The sequence below is a fragment of the Oncorhynchus kisutch genome, linkage group LG11 (genome assembly GCF_002021735.2).
Source record: "Oncorhynchus kisutch isolate 150728-3 linkage group LG11, Okis_V2, whole genome shotgun sequence".
Taxonomy (NCBI): domain Eukaryota; kingdom Metazoa; phylum Chordata; class Actinopteri; order Salmoniformes; family Salmonidae; genus Oncorhynchus; species Oncorhynchus kisutch.
The window spans coordinates 62,571,729-62,586,651 of record NC_034184.2 but is presented as its reverse complement, the minus strand read 5'-3'; the positions used below and the strand labels follow the sequence as shown (position 1 = coordinate 62,586,651).

The following is a 14,923-nucleotide window of genomic DNA, read 5'->3' as shown; positions in this document are numbered from 1 at the left end:
ACACACACACACACACACACACACACACACACACACACACACACACACACACACACACACACACACACACACACACACACACACACACACACACACACACACACACACACACACACTGATTAATGGACTACTGAATGTATGTACTTTTCTCTTGCTTGGTTTGCGCTTTTCCATATTATGTCTATCTCTGATAAGATGCCCAGTAAAGGGCTGAAAATAGCCCATATTATGTCTATCTCTGATAAGATGCCCAGTAAAGGGCTGAAAATAGCCCATATTATGTCTATCTCTGATAAGATGCCCAGTAAAGGGCTGAAAATAGCCCATATTATGTCTATTCTGATAAGATGCCCAGTAAAGGGCTGAAAATAGCCCATATTATATGTAGCGAAATAAGGTTCGTGAAATCAATAACTTGGTAACATCAGATAACATTCATATATTAGCCATTTCTCATACTCAGATCATTTCTTTGAAGATACAGCAGTAGCAATACAAGGATATAACATCTATAAAATAATGCTTATGGTGGAGGTGCTGCTGTATATATTCAGAGCCATATCCCTGTAATGCTTAAAGAAGATCTTATGTCAAGTGTTATTGAAGTGTTGTGATTGCAGGTTCACCTTGCACATCTAAAGCTTTTTATTTTGTGGTGTTGCTATAGGACACCGAATGCTAACAGTCAGTGTCTGAATAATATGTGTAAATTGCTTGATAGTGTATGTGATGTAAACAGAGAGATCTAATTTCTTGAGGACCTGAATATTGACTGGTTTCATCAAGCTATCCACTTAAGAGGAAGCTTCTCACTGTAACCATTGCCTGTAATCTGGTTCAGATTATTAATCAACCTACCAGTGTGTCTATAAACACAGGAACAAAATCATCCACATGTAATTGATCACATTTTTACTAATACTGTAGAACTTTGATCTAAACCTGTATCCGTACCCATTGGATGCAGTGATCACTATATAGTGGCTTTGTCCAGGAAAGCCAAAGTTCCAAAAACGGGGCCTAAAATAGTGTATAAGAGATTATGCTAAATATTTTGCTGTCACTCTTATTTGGATGATGTCACAAATATTTGTTGATCGGTTGTGATTAACAAAGAGCATTCAGACGCTGTACTTGAGGAATTTATTACATTGCTTCTTCCAATTATTGATAAACATGCAGCTGTTAAGAAACGGCCTGTTAGAACTGTTAAGGCTCCATGGATTGATGAGGAAATTAAAAACTGTATGGTTGAAAGAGATGGGGCAAAAGGAGTGGCTAATAAATCTGGCTGGACATCTGACTGGCTGACGTACTGCAAATTGAGAAATTATGTGACTAAACTCAACAAAAAGAAGGAGAAACTGTATTATGAAGTCAAGATCAATGATATAAAGAATGATAGAGAAAAACTTTGGAGTACTATAAATGAAATTATGGGCAGAAAGGCTCATTCAAATCCATCTTTCATCGAATCATTCATCACAAAACCATTTGATGTCAATTATTTTAATGATTACTTCAATGGCAAAGTGGGTAAGCTTAGACAGGAAATGACAACAACGAACAGTGAGACATCATACCTCATGCATAAAAAACAAATAATGAAAGAATAGCATTGTAAGTTTGAATTTTGTAAAGTACGTTTGGGAGAGGTGGGGAAATGATTGATATCAATCAATAATGACAAACCTGGCATTGACAACTTGGATGGAAAGCTACTAAGGATGTTAGCTGACTCTATAGCCACTCCTATCTGCTATATATTTAAGCCTAGAGGAAAGTCTTTGTCCTCAGACCTGGAGGAAAGCAAAAGTCATTCCAATACCCAAGAGTGGTAAAGTGTCCTCTACTGGTTCTAATTTTCTAGCGCTTAGAAAATTGTTGGGAAAATGGTGTTTGACCAAATACAATGTTATTTCTCTGTAAACAAATTAACAACTGACTTTCAGACTTATTTTTAGAGAAGGGAATTCAACATGTACTGCACTGACACAAATGACTGATGATTGGTTAAAATAAATTGATAATAAGAAGATTGTTGGAGCTGCACTGTTAGATTTTAGTGCATCCTTTGATATTATTGACCATAACCTGTTATTGAGAAAAAGTATATGCCATGTCTTTTCAACTTCTGCCATATTGAGGATTCAGAGCTATCTATCTAATAGAACTCGGAGGGTTTTCTTTAATAGAAGACACTCTAATGTCAAATATGTAAAGTGTGGTGTACTGCAGGGCAGCTCTCTAGGCCCTCTACTCTTTTCTATTTTGACCTATGACTTGCCATCTGCATTAAACACAGCATGTGTGTCCATGTATGATGATGAGTCAACCATATATGCATCAGCAACCACAGCTGATGAAGTCACTGAACGAAAAATATTTGCAGTCAGCTTTGGAATAGACAGTCAGTAATAAACTGGTCCTGAACATCTCTAAAACTAAGAGCATGTATTTGGTACAAATCATTCCCTAAATTCTAGACCTCAGCTGAATCTGGTAATGAATGGTGTGGATTAAATGGTTGTGAAGATGGGCAGAAGTCCATCCGTAATAAAGAGATGCTCTGCTTTTTTGACACCACAGTCCACAAACCAAGTCCTGCAGGCTCTAGTTTTATCTTATCTTGATTATTGTCCAGTCAAATGGTCAATGGTCATGTGCTGTAAAGAACGACCTAGTTAAGATGCAACTGGCTCAGGACAGAGCGGCACATCTTGCTCTTCATTGTAATCAGAGGGCTAATATTAATACTATGCATGCCAATCTATCTTGTCTGAGAGTTGAGGAAAGACTGACTGAATCACTTCTTTGTATGTGTTGGAAATTCCAAATTGTTTTGCATAGTAAAAGTACACACAGCACTGACACACACATTTACCCCACCAGACCAGGTCTTTTCTCAGTCCCCAGGTCCAGAACAAATTCAAGGAAAGGTACAGTATTATACACAGCCATGGGTGCATGGAACTCCCTTCCATCTTATGTAGCACAAGTGAACAGCAAACCTGGTTTCAAAAAACAAATAAAGTGTATGACCTACTTGTTGTGTGTATGTACCGACAGGTATGTGTAACTGATAGATGGACACACACTACATGTTCACGTTTTTAAATGTATGGAAATGGTCAAATCTTTATGTGTCGGACCCCAGTAAGACGAGCTGTCCCTTCGGCGCCTTCGGCGTCAGCTAATGGGGATGCTAATAAATCTAAATCAAAAGACACTTCACTGACAGGCAACGTATTCATTTTTTAACCTGCCACCTCTATTTTGTCAGGTGAGAACAACCGGAGAGTTGTTACAAAATGTACCTGGTTGTCCAAGAGGTTAACCATTGAGACACTAGAGAAGAGTTAGAGCGCAGAGAACAACCAAAATTGAAATATTGTGTACAGTAAGTAAGACCATGTCAGCTCGGAACTTATTGGGCTGAAAAAAAGATATATGTTTACGTAAAAGGCTGTGGTTACACATCCTTTTCACAGACCTCCTTACAGTCAAGTCCACAGTCACAACCAAAACATTCTCTCCCCCTACTCTACCCTCCCTTAACCAACCAGGCTGATTCTGTTATGCGTTTCCACAGGTGTAATCGTGTGAATCTGGCCTTGTTCAGCACACAGGGAGTAAAACGTCAGTCTGGGAGCGGAAATGTAGTACTGAAAGCTCCGCTCTGTGTTGGGAGTTGAGCTATGACAGGTCTGAGCCGAGTATTTCAGGAATCTAACCCTAACTTCCTGCTCAAGGTTGCTCCATTAGTCAAGACATATTTCACTGTCACTGTTAACATTACATGACTGGGCAGCCTGGAGAGTACTGGAGACTGTAACACGGGAGCCTAGGGTGTACAAGGTTTTTCTCTGGCAAAGTTATGGTTCATAAAAATCACCGCGGCCTACTGCTAGTACCGACCTGCAATGGCAGGGGAAGGCAGAGAGAGATGGAGAGAAACAGAGAGTGTGTGAGAGTGAACAGAGAAAAGAGTTTCATTCACCGAATGTGGATCTCTGAGTCTACAGGCTTGCTTCTATTGTACGCGCACAGAGTCACTTTAGAGGCCTCATTGCAGACACAAGCGCACAGAGAGCCCTTTAGAAAACATGCAGTCTAATTTCTCTTTCATTTTTTTCCCCCATTCACTTAAGCATCTGATTAAAAGGAAAACAATTTCCTTCTGGTGTCGCCAAGATCAATGTGGCTTATCGCTTCTGAGGCGGTAGCTCGAACAAGCAGCCGAATGAAACAGGCAAATAAATAAATAGTTTTACAGTACGTCACATAATTGGCCCCAAAGCTCTCCGTCTGAGTGAATGACTGAGTGTGTGTATGTGTGCACGCCCGTTTATGCGTTGTGTGAACAGAATTGAACAGTACAAGCGCCACATCCTATCCTACGGCTGCCGACGCAGTAAACCATCGGTTCCGTTCATTATCCTCATCTCGTCTTGTAGTATATAATACCATAAGCATACCCCTTTTTCTAATACTGCATAAGAGTACCTGTTCATTGGACTGCATGATAAATGGTGGAGCAGTTAGATTCACCTGGCAACATACTGCCCCTGGGCTGAGTAGCTCCTCGTCCGGTTTGATCTTGGAGCGTTTGTGGTGCATGGGGTCCCCAGTGCTGCTCACCGCTGACTCGCTAGTGGGTTTGGTCTGTAGGAACAACCACAATAACTTCACTTCAACATCCTTTATGATCGAATGACCATAAATGATGAGCATAAATTAACATTTACATGCAATTGTGTGATTACATTCTGCTTGATACTGTTCCAAGGGATCTAGTTTATCCTACTAAAAGGGAGCATAACGCAGCTTGTTGACTATTAAATTTGAGGCAATTTAATAAGCCAAAGTTTTTATACAGGGGTCGTCTATCCGGCTTCACCTTTGGATGACCTGACTCTGGCCTGACTGGCCCTGAGAGCCAAAGGGGAGTTCCCTGTTACAAGGCAGGCGAGACAGAAATACATTTTAAAAAAGGAAAGCTGAACTGGCCTGGAAAGATTCCTTGGCTCGTGTCTGTGTAATTACACTTCTTAGTTAGAATGTTTACTCCGGGAATATGGAATGTCATTTCCATTGAACAGTGAGACATCTTGACACTAGAGTCACTGAGATCCTGCTAATAGATACAGTGTAATTGCATTTTGAGAAATAGAACAAATTAAATTGGTAGTATATGAAATGCAAGGTAGTGTATGATTCTGGTTGTTTCCCCAGGGTTGGACAGAATGGTGGAATGGTTTCAGAAGATTATTTATATAGTTCTCTAACACAACTAGGAACCTCAGAGGGTGAAGAATGTACCAGATGCCATTTTGAAAAAAATATATACAAAAATTGGAAGGTATAAATAAAGAGGAATAATTGAATATTTGCTTGAAATGCAAGCCCCCACGTACATTAGGAATGGAGAGAGGTAAAGGGAAACACCGTGGGATCCATCCATCCATGTCAATATTCCAGTTTTAATCCTTGTATTCCTCCTGTGTGATTAATGGTGTCAGTGATGGCATCCTATGCTAACAAGGCCCTTGTTGTTTCTCACGTGAAACAGAACGTTCCGGAACAACGTTCCCAGTCCAAAACAACACATCCAGGGGACCCCCACTCCCATGAGGCCAGAGCGCGGAGTGGCCTGCTTCTACTTCTTCCTGTCTGTGCCTTGTACCTGTTTAGGCTACACGGAACGCTGCTAGCGCGTGGCTAGCACATGTCAGCGCTATCTATCTATTACCTGTGATGATGAATCGCAGAGGCTTCTGCCGCAGTGGAGGGAGAAGTCTCTCACCTGAGAGGAGTCATTGGAGATGACGGAGCGTTCGCTGGGGGTCAGGACAGGGGGAGGGATGCCCGGGACTGGACGCTGGGTGGTGAAGGCCGGGGAGGGGTGGATGAGGGGCGGACTGTGGCCGAATGCAGAACCCACAATCCCTGGTTGCCGACCAAGCAGCTGCTGGTGCATCTGAAGTGCCACTGGGGTGGGAGGGTAAGCGAAACTCAAAGCCGGACTGGAGGGAAACAATATCATGATTAGTATTTAGTTGACGAGAAACATACAACAACATACAACAAGACTTTGTGCAGGTGCTGGATTTTTTTTTTTTAAACAACCTTTCCCATGATCAATATTTACTCTACCTCTATGAAAATACATTTGGATGCATTTGAAATGGCAATTGCAATGGCACCGAGGAAAAACGAGGGGGAAACAAAAGGGAGAGAGTGAATAAATAGATTTTTTTGGCTAGCTCCTCATCCCTGAGGACAATCAGACAGGAGTTGTTGTAACACTGGAACCACAGGGCCCAAGACAGATCCCTGGCAATGAATGTTCAGCTTGTTAGCACCGTGAATTACTGTTGTGGTCCCTTGCCAGGCCGTCATCGTTAAATAAGAATTTGTTCTTAATTAACCTACCTGGTAAAATCAAGGTAAACAAATTATGTTAAAAAAATATTTTTTAAATCCCCAAATTCTAAGGTTTTCTGGAAATCCCTATTTGCGGATTCCCGGAATCAGAAGGATAAAAATGTAGGGAACCTTAGAAATGCGCAACCTTAGTTAAACTACATCATCTCTCCACTGTGTACAAACTCAACAGTATAATCAGGCCTAGTCTATAACTACAGTCCCTTCACATTGCACAGTCTGCATGCTAGCTTTCCCCTACTCTAAAAGACCTAGATCATGGGTACCCTTCCTTCCCCATAGGTCTACATTAAAGTTAGGGTGTTTACATACACCATAGATTAAAACAGAATCCAAACCGCCCACCGTACTGTAAAAGCTCTCTCTATAAACAGAGGTAGCGCCAGGTAAACACAAGTCTCTATGGTTCAATAGCAGTCACGCGTGATGGGCCTCCATTCATTCTGCCTGCCTGACGCCTGTTCTCAGCCTCTCAGCCCGGACCCATATGTCTGCTGAGCTTATTACAGGCACCGAGTGGAAATCAATGGGCCGAGACGCATTTGGGGGCCCATCCGCTTGTCATATCACTCATCAGTCTGGGGGCCCTATCATTGGCCCTGTCACATGGGCCACAGTGGCTTGTGATTGATCAGGTTCTCCTTTCAGATCGCTGATCAATGGCTCCGGGTATGGATCTCCCTCTCTCTTTTTCTCTCTCTGTCATTTCGGTGATAGTGTGTATCAGGGGGGTGGTGTTTGGGAGGGTGTGTGGATGACTGACACATGCCTCCAGGGAGACTGGGTAAATAGGTGAACAAGGCCCACCAGGAGATGGGGCGGCAGAGGAGACACACGCACACAAAGTAGCCTGGTGACAAATCTGTCCGTGCTGTATAGCCAACTTTATTGACTGTAAGCCAGCCCTCCTCCCATGTTGTTTGCCTTTCCTTGGGAAACCTCACTGGTCCACCACATCCTAATACATCCCCCCCGCCTACACTATAACAACATCCCACACAAACATAGGCTCTGCCCCAGGCCCTCCATCCCCGCACCCACAGTCCTCCAGAGTGACCGAAAGATATGTTTGTGTACGATGTTGGCCCTTTTTTTTCATCCTGTACCCAACTTTCCCAAAATCCCCAGGTTTTTCAGAAATCGCTAAAATAAGCAGGAAATCCGGGAATCCTCCAACCAGAATTTCTGGAAAAACTGGGAATTTGGGGGAAAGTTACTGAAATTTTGCAGCCCTTATCCCGTACCTGATGGCCCCGGCAGAGAGGTGTCCGTAAGAGCCATTGGTGGAGGAGCTGGAGCGGGAGTTGTTGAGGATGGTGACCAGGGAGTTTGGCGAGCTGCGGATCATGGTCTGCAGGTCGAAACTGTGCTCCGACAGGGGAGAGATGGGCAGGGCCCGCTTCCGACTGGGCCTCGCTGTCAGCCTGGGGCTGGGGAACCTAGAGCCTGCAGGAGAGGACAGCAGTAGAGTAGAGACATTAGACCCAAAGAAGCTGTAGTCCACAGAACCGCTAGAAACTTACTAGGTGATAGAGAGAGATTAATTCATCTGTTGTGTTTTATCATATACGGGTTTTGTATGTTTATTTGTTGGCTTGTCTTATTGGTTTGTCTTGTCTTTTTGAGTGCTTTTATAGCATTGTAGCCTACTTTGGCTTTAACCACAGACAAACATAGAGGGGCCATAGACTGCGCTTCACTGACTGAGACATACCTAATTCAATCCAATCAACAAACAAAAGGTTATCTCACAAAAGGCTATTTTGAACGAAAGTGTGCAACTGACAATGGATGAACTTCATATGAGACAACACAGGGATGCCTTTTATGTCAAAGCTCTTTACTGACTGGGTTATGTCAATCAAGTACTCAAATGCAGTCAATGTTGAATGGAATTACTATGAGTGGCTTTGAAAAGGTACCAAGCAGCCAACAACACTGCCTTTCTCCATTGCTTTCTCTCTCTCTCTCTCTCTCTCTCTCTCTCTCTCTCTCTCTCTCTCCACACACAATGAGCCGCATGTACAGATTAAGAAATTACTTTTGTTGTATTTTCACTCGGAGATGACACAAACAAGACAGGGAAAACCAGAGGGAGAAGTAAAGAAGCGGAGGGAGGAGAAACCAGAGGGAGAAGACACTGCGGGGATGTTGTGCTTTGTGCGTGAACTGACACAATGACTTTGTGACTCAGACTCGGTAGGGAAAAACATTTCAGCTGTTTTTCCTTTTCTATTTTGTCGTGGGCAAACAAAACCAGCTTACCCTGTACTCACTCCCTTCCTCCCTTCTCTCGCTCCTTCCATCCTTCCCTCCCTCAAATTCAAACGCTCGCTCTCGCCTGACACATCCAGCGATTACAGAGGCATCCATTCACATGGAAATCAGTTGTACATATGCGTGTGTGTGTGTCTGCGCGTCTGTGTCTGACTGTGTGTGTGTGTGTGGTGAAGTTTCTGGCATACGTAGGCCTGCATTTAGAGCATGGAGCCCCAGGAAGAGAGGAGAGAGGAACCTCTCTACATTGTCTCTGCTCTGGCCTCTATAAAAACCTGCCTCTGTCTCTTTGACGTCTCAGAGATGGAGATTGGAGGCACACACTCACATATACAAACACACAATCTCCCCCCCCCCACCCCCCCGCACATACATACACACAATCTCTGACAACAATACATCTCAGAAAATGTGTTCGTCACTTGAGGAATTTGGTCCTCGGAAATCCAGCTGTATTCACGCAAACACTGACTCTCGTGAACCTCCGATTGCCACACTCCTCAGTCAAACTCCTACCCCCTGGTCGACTTGTAGCACGCTCTCACAAACCATATCCCCCATGCATCTCTCTGTAACAAACCTCCTAAAAACTACGCTCCTCGTCCACGGGTGAGGGACTGCCTCCACCTGTGGTGAGTTAGGATGGGGGGGGGGGGGGAATGAACCGCGGAGGGGGTAGAGGAGGGGGGCTGTCCCATCACAGCATGGGCCTCCTGGGAGTTGTGTTTATTAATGTTGCAGCCACATGATAAATGGCCCAACCAGGAGGAGAGGAGAGGGAGAGGTAGAAGAGAGGGAGAGGGGAGCGTCGTGGCCCGTAGCGGGGTAGCCGGAGTGTCCCTCTAATTTCCCCGTGATTTATGGATGGGTCGGCTGGTTAGGCACAGCGTCATTAATTCACACGGACGGGATAGGGAGGGGCCAGACAGGCTAGACTGACTGACGGCAGTAAAAATAAACCATGAGCTTGGAGCCCAAAACCCCCAAAATAGGGCCACCTAAGAGGCCTCTGGCCCTCTCACAACACCTCTCCTTTCCCCATCTCCTCTCCTCCTCCTCTAAACAATACGCTGGACATAACCTACATGATAAATCATGGGCATAAATTAGCAGCAATATGAAAACTAACACAGCTATCCTGTCCAACCACTACCTCAAACTGAATTGAATTAAATAAAGCACTGTCGTTCTTAGGGTTCATGGGGCGGTTGGAAGGACAGGATGGGACCTTTTTATCAGTAAGCTTACAATTACCTCAGGTAAAAAACACAACAAACTATTGCAATAGAAAAATTGCCAATTTTTTAATTATACAGCTTAAATACAGATGTCAGCATAGCACTAGCTAATTAGAGCGTAAAAACATGTAACAATGGTCCATTGAAGCCCCAAACAGCCAGGACAGCACCATTGTTTCATTAAGCAGGCTCTCTCCTAAGCTAATTACATTGATGTGAAGTAGACTGACTGAAACTATGATAGCTTCGACGCAACTAGGCCCCATTATTAGCCAAAAACCTCTTGATATGATAACGCCACACTCTATATGCCTTTTTTTTCTCCTCTAAAATCTATATATCACAAAGGAAGAGCTTTAAAGTGTTAATTTTCCTGGCGTGTGTGTGGAACACACATTGTTGAAACACAACGAGTTATTACTGGCAATGATCACAGGCGATTGTGAAGTAGTGAAGAGCTAGCATAGCCACGGCATCATCTCCCATTTGAAACTGTGGTCCTAATTGTTTTGTTTCACTCTTATTAATCTTAAACGTTGACACAGAAGAAAGGATTTCTCCCTGTGATGATGAATGGTGAGACATTCCAATTCTCAGTTAATAGCAATTAATTTTCTGATAGCCGTGCAAGTTTGGCTAGTTTTAATTAGTTTGTTCGGAGGAATAGGGGGGTGAATTCACCCCGGATTTCCATGAAAGCGACGGCTGGCTGACTAAATACCTTCTCATCAAAGGGAGAGGGGTGAGGCTGTCTGACCTTCCCTAAGATTCAGTGTGCCTTTAATTTCCTATTTACACTTTAAAATAACTCATTAGCATAAGTCCTCTGCACAGGCAGGCCTGAGCCCAGCACATTAAGACAATGGCTCATTTAAATCATGTCAGTTTAAAATCGCTTACTACTCCTTCCTCGTTTGGTAGGATTGTTGTTTTTCTCCATTTAAAACAGATTGATGTAGATAGGTGTATTATTCTCCCTGCACAATCTGCAATATTCAGACACACACAGACAGACACACAGAGGTTAGTATGTTGAGCTCAGGGCAGACTTACTCTCCACGGCCTGCAGATATTCCATGTGCAGGGCACTGCTGGTGGCTCCGGCCGTGGAGGCCACGGAGGGGAGGAGGTCCGTGTAGGGGCTACGGTGGCCCGCCAGGAGAGCCATCTGGTGGTAGTACTCTGCAGTGGTCAGGCCTGTGTGAGGGACTAAGGAAGGGGGGAGGAGGTGAAGGGAAGGCAGATAGGACAGGAAGATAAAGAGGGAGAGAGAGGGGGGGGGGGGACATGCGTGTTAGGTGAGATAATGACACCATAAGAGAGGCCTACAACACCTACCACAAAACACCTGCAAACACATGATAACTTACAGTAGATGAACACTCAGCACATCTGTAATGTAATGTAACGTAATGAGCACATTAGCAACACCATCATCTATAGAGTGGAACAGAACTGATGTATGAGGAGCATGATCTGCATTCCAAAGTACACTATATAGGGAATGGGGTGTCATTTGGGACGCAGACATGCTTTGAGGTAGTGTACTAGGTCCCAGATGGGATTTCAAGCTGCTTACTCAGAGTTTACAGTACTGTACGTCTTGGTTTTAAACAGAATTGTTCATTCATGCAGGTATGCATATCATATCTCATCCGATGTTGTTTTGCCAATGGGTAAGTCTAGGGGTGTGTGTGTGTGCGTGCGTGTGTGTGTGTGTGTGTGTGTGCGTGCGTGTGTGTTATGGAGTGTAGCAGGGCTGCAGGATGCAGATACTCAACCTGCTCTTTCACTCTGTTCCTTAAAACTCCATGAGAAACAAAAGGCCCAGATCTGCACGCATAAAGAAACAGCAACACGTTCCGAATCTGCCCAGATCTGCACGCATAAAGAAACAGCAACACGTTCCGAATCTGCCCAGATCTGCACGCATAAAGAAACAGCAACACGTTCCGAATCTGCCCAGATCTGCACGCATAAAGAAACAGCAACATGTTCCGAATCTGCCCAGATCTGCACGCATAAAGAAACAGCAACATGTTCCGAATCTGCCCAGATCTGCACGCATAAAGAAACAGCAACACGTTCCGAATCTGCCCAGATCTGCACGCATAAAGAAACAGCAACACGTTCCGAATCTGCCCAGATCTGCACGCATAAAGAAACAGCAACACGTTCCGAATCTGCCCAGATCTGCACGCATAAAGAAACAGCAACACGTTCCGAATCTGCCCCCTCTCCATCTCCATCACTCTCTCTCTCCTCCACTCCCCCACTCTCTCTCTCTCCTCCACTCCCCCAATCTCTCTCTCTCCTCCACTCCCCCACTCTCTCTCTCTCCTCCACTCCCCCACTCTCTCTCTCTCTCTCGCTCTTTCTCCCCCTCTGAATCTGCCTCTCTTTCCAACCTCTTCCCTTAGTTATAGAGAGCTATAAGTCCTTGAACCGTATCCTAAAAATAAACATCTGGAATCGTTCTTCCATATGCAAATATCCCAACCAAGAAAAGGCTAGAAAGAGGGGGAGAGAAGAGAGAGAACAAAAGACTGACACTGTGGTTTTGGATGCAAATATGAAATCAGTTTAGCCCACAAAGTGTTACGGCTAATTCCTCTATTTTTCTTCCCATTTTAAAGAAAGAAGAGAAGAAATAAATAAAGAAATTAAACGCGGGATGAAAAGATCTCCTCTCAAGGCCGGCCTGTATGCCTGGCAATATGCATCTCTGATTGGTTCACTGGATGGAAGAAGAAATTCTCAAATTAATTCGGTTTGGGTATTATGTCTTAAGTGGAGGGGGGAGTTTCTTAATTGTCTTCGTTGTTCCGCTTTAGCTTTGCTTCTGCATTCAACTGTAATGTGCCTCATTCTCTATTCGTACGCAGAAAGGGCTTTGCAGAATTTCCTGGCATGGGTAGTGCCATCCTGGGGGGAAGTGGCGGTGGGGAGGATGGGGGACTTGTGTGGCATTTGACGTGGAGGAGAAGCAGCTCAGTGTGCCTCGGGAGTTGGTGGTAGGTGGTGTCACAGGGCCCTCCTTCAGAGCAACAATGGGATGAGAGGGGTAAGTACAGTCTCTATCACCACCAGTGTGAGAAGAAGAGGAGTGAGAGTGTTAGAGAGAGTGATGGTGGGAGGTAGATGGGGAAAAAAAGAGCAAGAGATAGGTGGTACTAAATCCCACCCACTTCAAATCTTCCACCAATTCAGCTAATTAATTCATAATTATTCAAATGTACTTCCAGTAAAAAAATGAAATCTGTGCAGACTGAAATAGGAGAAAACCTACATGCGCGACAATACACTAACAACATAAAAGGCTGATAGGTTCATTAACTGTTTGATTGATTAAAATAGTTGCCTCATTTCCCTTTTTTTTTATATTTTTTTTTACAGTTGATGTAGCACAAAGAGCATTTCGATGTGACGCAACGCTAGCAGAGAGTTCCCTTTGCAATAGAGAAACTAGGAATAAAAGCCCCCTTCCAAAGTGCCGCCTCGCGTTAAAGCCCAGAGTGCCACGCATGTTGAGAGGAGGAGTGATTGAGAGTGGTAGATCAGGATGAGAAGAGGCTCTCAGCATGTTGAGAGGAGGAGCGATTGAGAGTGGTAGATCAGGATGAGAAGAGGCTCTCAGCATGTTGAGAGGAGGAGCGATTGAGAGTGGTAGATCAGGATGAGAAGAGGCTCGCAGCATGTTGAGAGGAGGAGCGATTGAGAGTGGTAGATCAGGATGAGAAGAGGCTCGCAGCATGTTGAGAGGAGGAGCGATTGAGAGTGGTAGATCAGGATGAGAAGAGGCTCGCAGCATGTTGAGAGGAGGAGCGATTGAGAGTGGTAGATCAGGATGAGAAGAGGCTCGCAGCATGTTGAGAGGAGGAGCGATTGAGAGTGGTAGATCAGGATGAGAAGAGGCTCGCAGCATGTTGAGAGGAGGAGCGATTGAGAGTGGTAGATCAGGATGAGAAGAGGCTCTCAGCATGTTGAGAGGAGGAGCGATTGAGAGTGGTAGATCAGGATGAGAAGAGGCTCTCAGCATGTTGAGAGGAGGAGCGATTGAGAGTGGTAGATCAGGATGAGAAGAGGCTCTCAGCATGTTGAGAGGAGGAGCGATTGAGAGTGGTAGCTCAGGATGAGAAGAGGCTCGCAGCATGTTGAGAGGAGGAGCGATTGAGAGTGGTAGATCAGGATGAGAAGAGGCTCTCAGCATGTTGAGAGGAGGAGCGATTGAGAGTGGTAGATCAGGATGAGAAGAGGCTCTCAGCATGTTGAGAGGAGGAGCGATTGAGAGTGGTAGATCAGGATGAGAAGAGGCTCTCAGCATGTTGAGAGGAGGAGCGATTGAGAGTGGTAGATCAGGATGAGAAGAGGCTCTCAGCATGTTGAGAGGAGGAGCGATTGAGAGTGGTAGATCAGGATGAGAAGAGGCTCTCAGCATGTTGAGAGGAGGAGCGATTGAGAGTGGTAGATCAGGATGAGAAGAGGCTCTCAGCATGTTGAGAGGAGGAGCGATTGAGAGTGGTAGATCAGGATGAGAGGAGGCTCTCAGCATGTTGAGAGGAGGAGCGATTGAGAGTGGTAGATCAGGATGAGAAGAGGCTCTCAGCATGTTGAGAGGAGGAGCGATTGAGAGTGGTAGATCAGGATGAGAAGAGGCTCTCAGCATGTTGAGAGGAGGAGCGATTGAGAGTGGTAGATCAGGATGAGAAGAGGCTCACAGCATGTTGAGAGGAGGAGCGATTGAGAGTGGTAGATCAGGATGAGAAGAGGCTCTCAGCATGTTGAGAGGAGGAGCGATTGAGAGTGGTAGATCAGGATGAGAAGAGGCTCTCAGCATGTTGAGAGGAGGAGCGATTGAGAGTGGTAGATCAGGATGAGAAGAGGCTCGCAGCATGTTGAGAGGAGGAGCGATTGAGAGTGGTAGATCAGGATGAGAAGAGGCTCTCAGCATGTTGAGAGGA

At 44.8% G+C, this 14,923-nt stretch overlaps 1 protein-coding gene across 3 annotated transcripts in view; it reads right to left on the bottom strand.

Annotated features, from left to right (window-relative positions):
- The window catches only part of LOC109899441 (transcriptional activator GLI3-like), a 141,199-nt gene that overhangs the window by 18,869 nt on the left and 107,407 nt on the right, over positions 1-14,923 (bottom strand). For 2 of the 3 annotated variants that reach the window (XM_031836079.1, XM_031836078.1), the window contains exons 6-9: positions 11,016-11,171; positions 7,692-7,893; positions 5,807-6,026; positions 4,552-4,665 (exon numbers count right to left, since the gene is read on the bottom strand). In XM_031836079.1, the coding sequence (XP_031691939.1) occupies positions 4,552-4,665; positions 5,807-6,026; positions 7,692-7,893; positions 11,016-11,171 (692 nt within the window). The remainder of the gene's footprint in view (positions 1-4,551; positions 4,666-5,806; positions 6,027-7,691; positions 7,894-11,015; positions 11,172-14,923) is intronic. The other variant, XM_031836080.1, reaches the window with a different exon arrangement.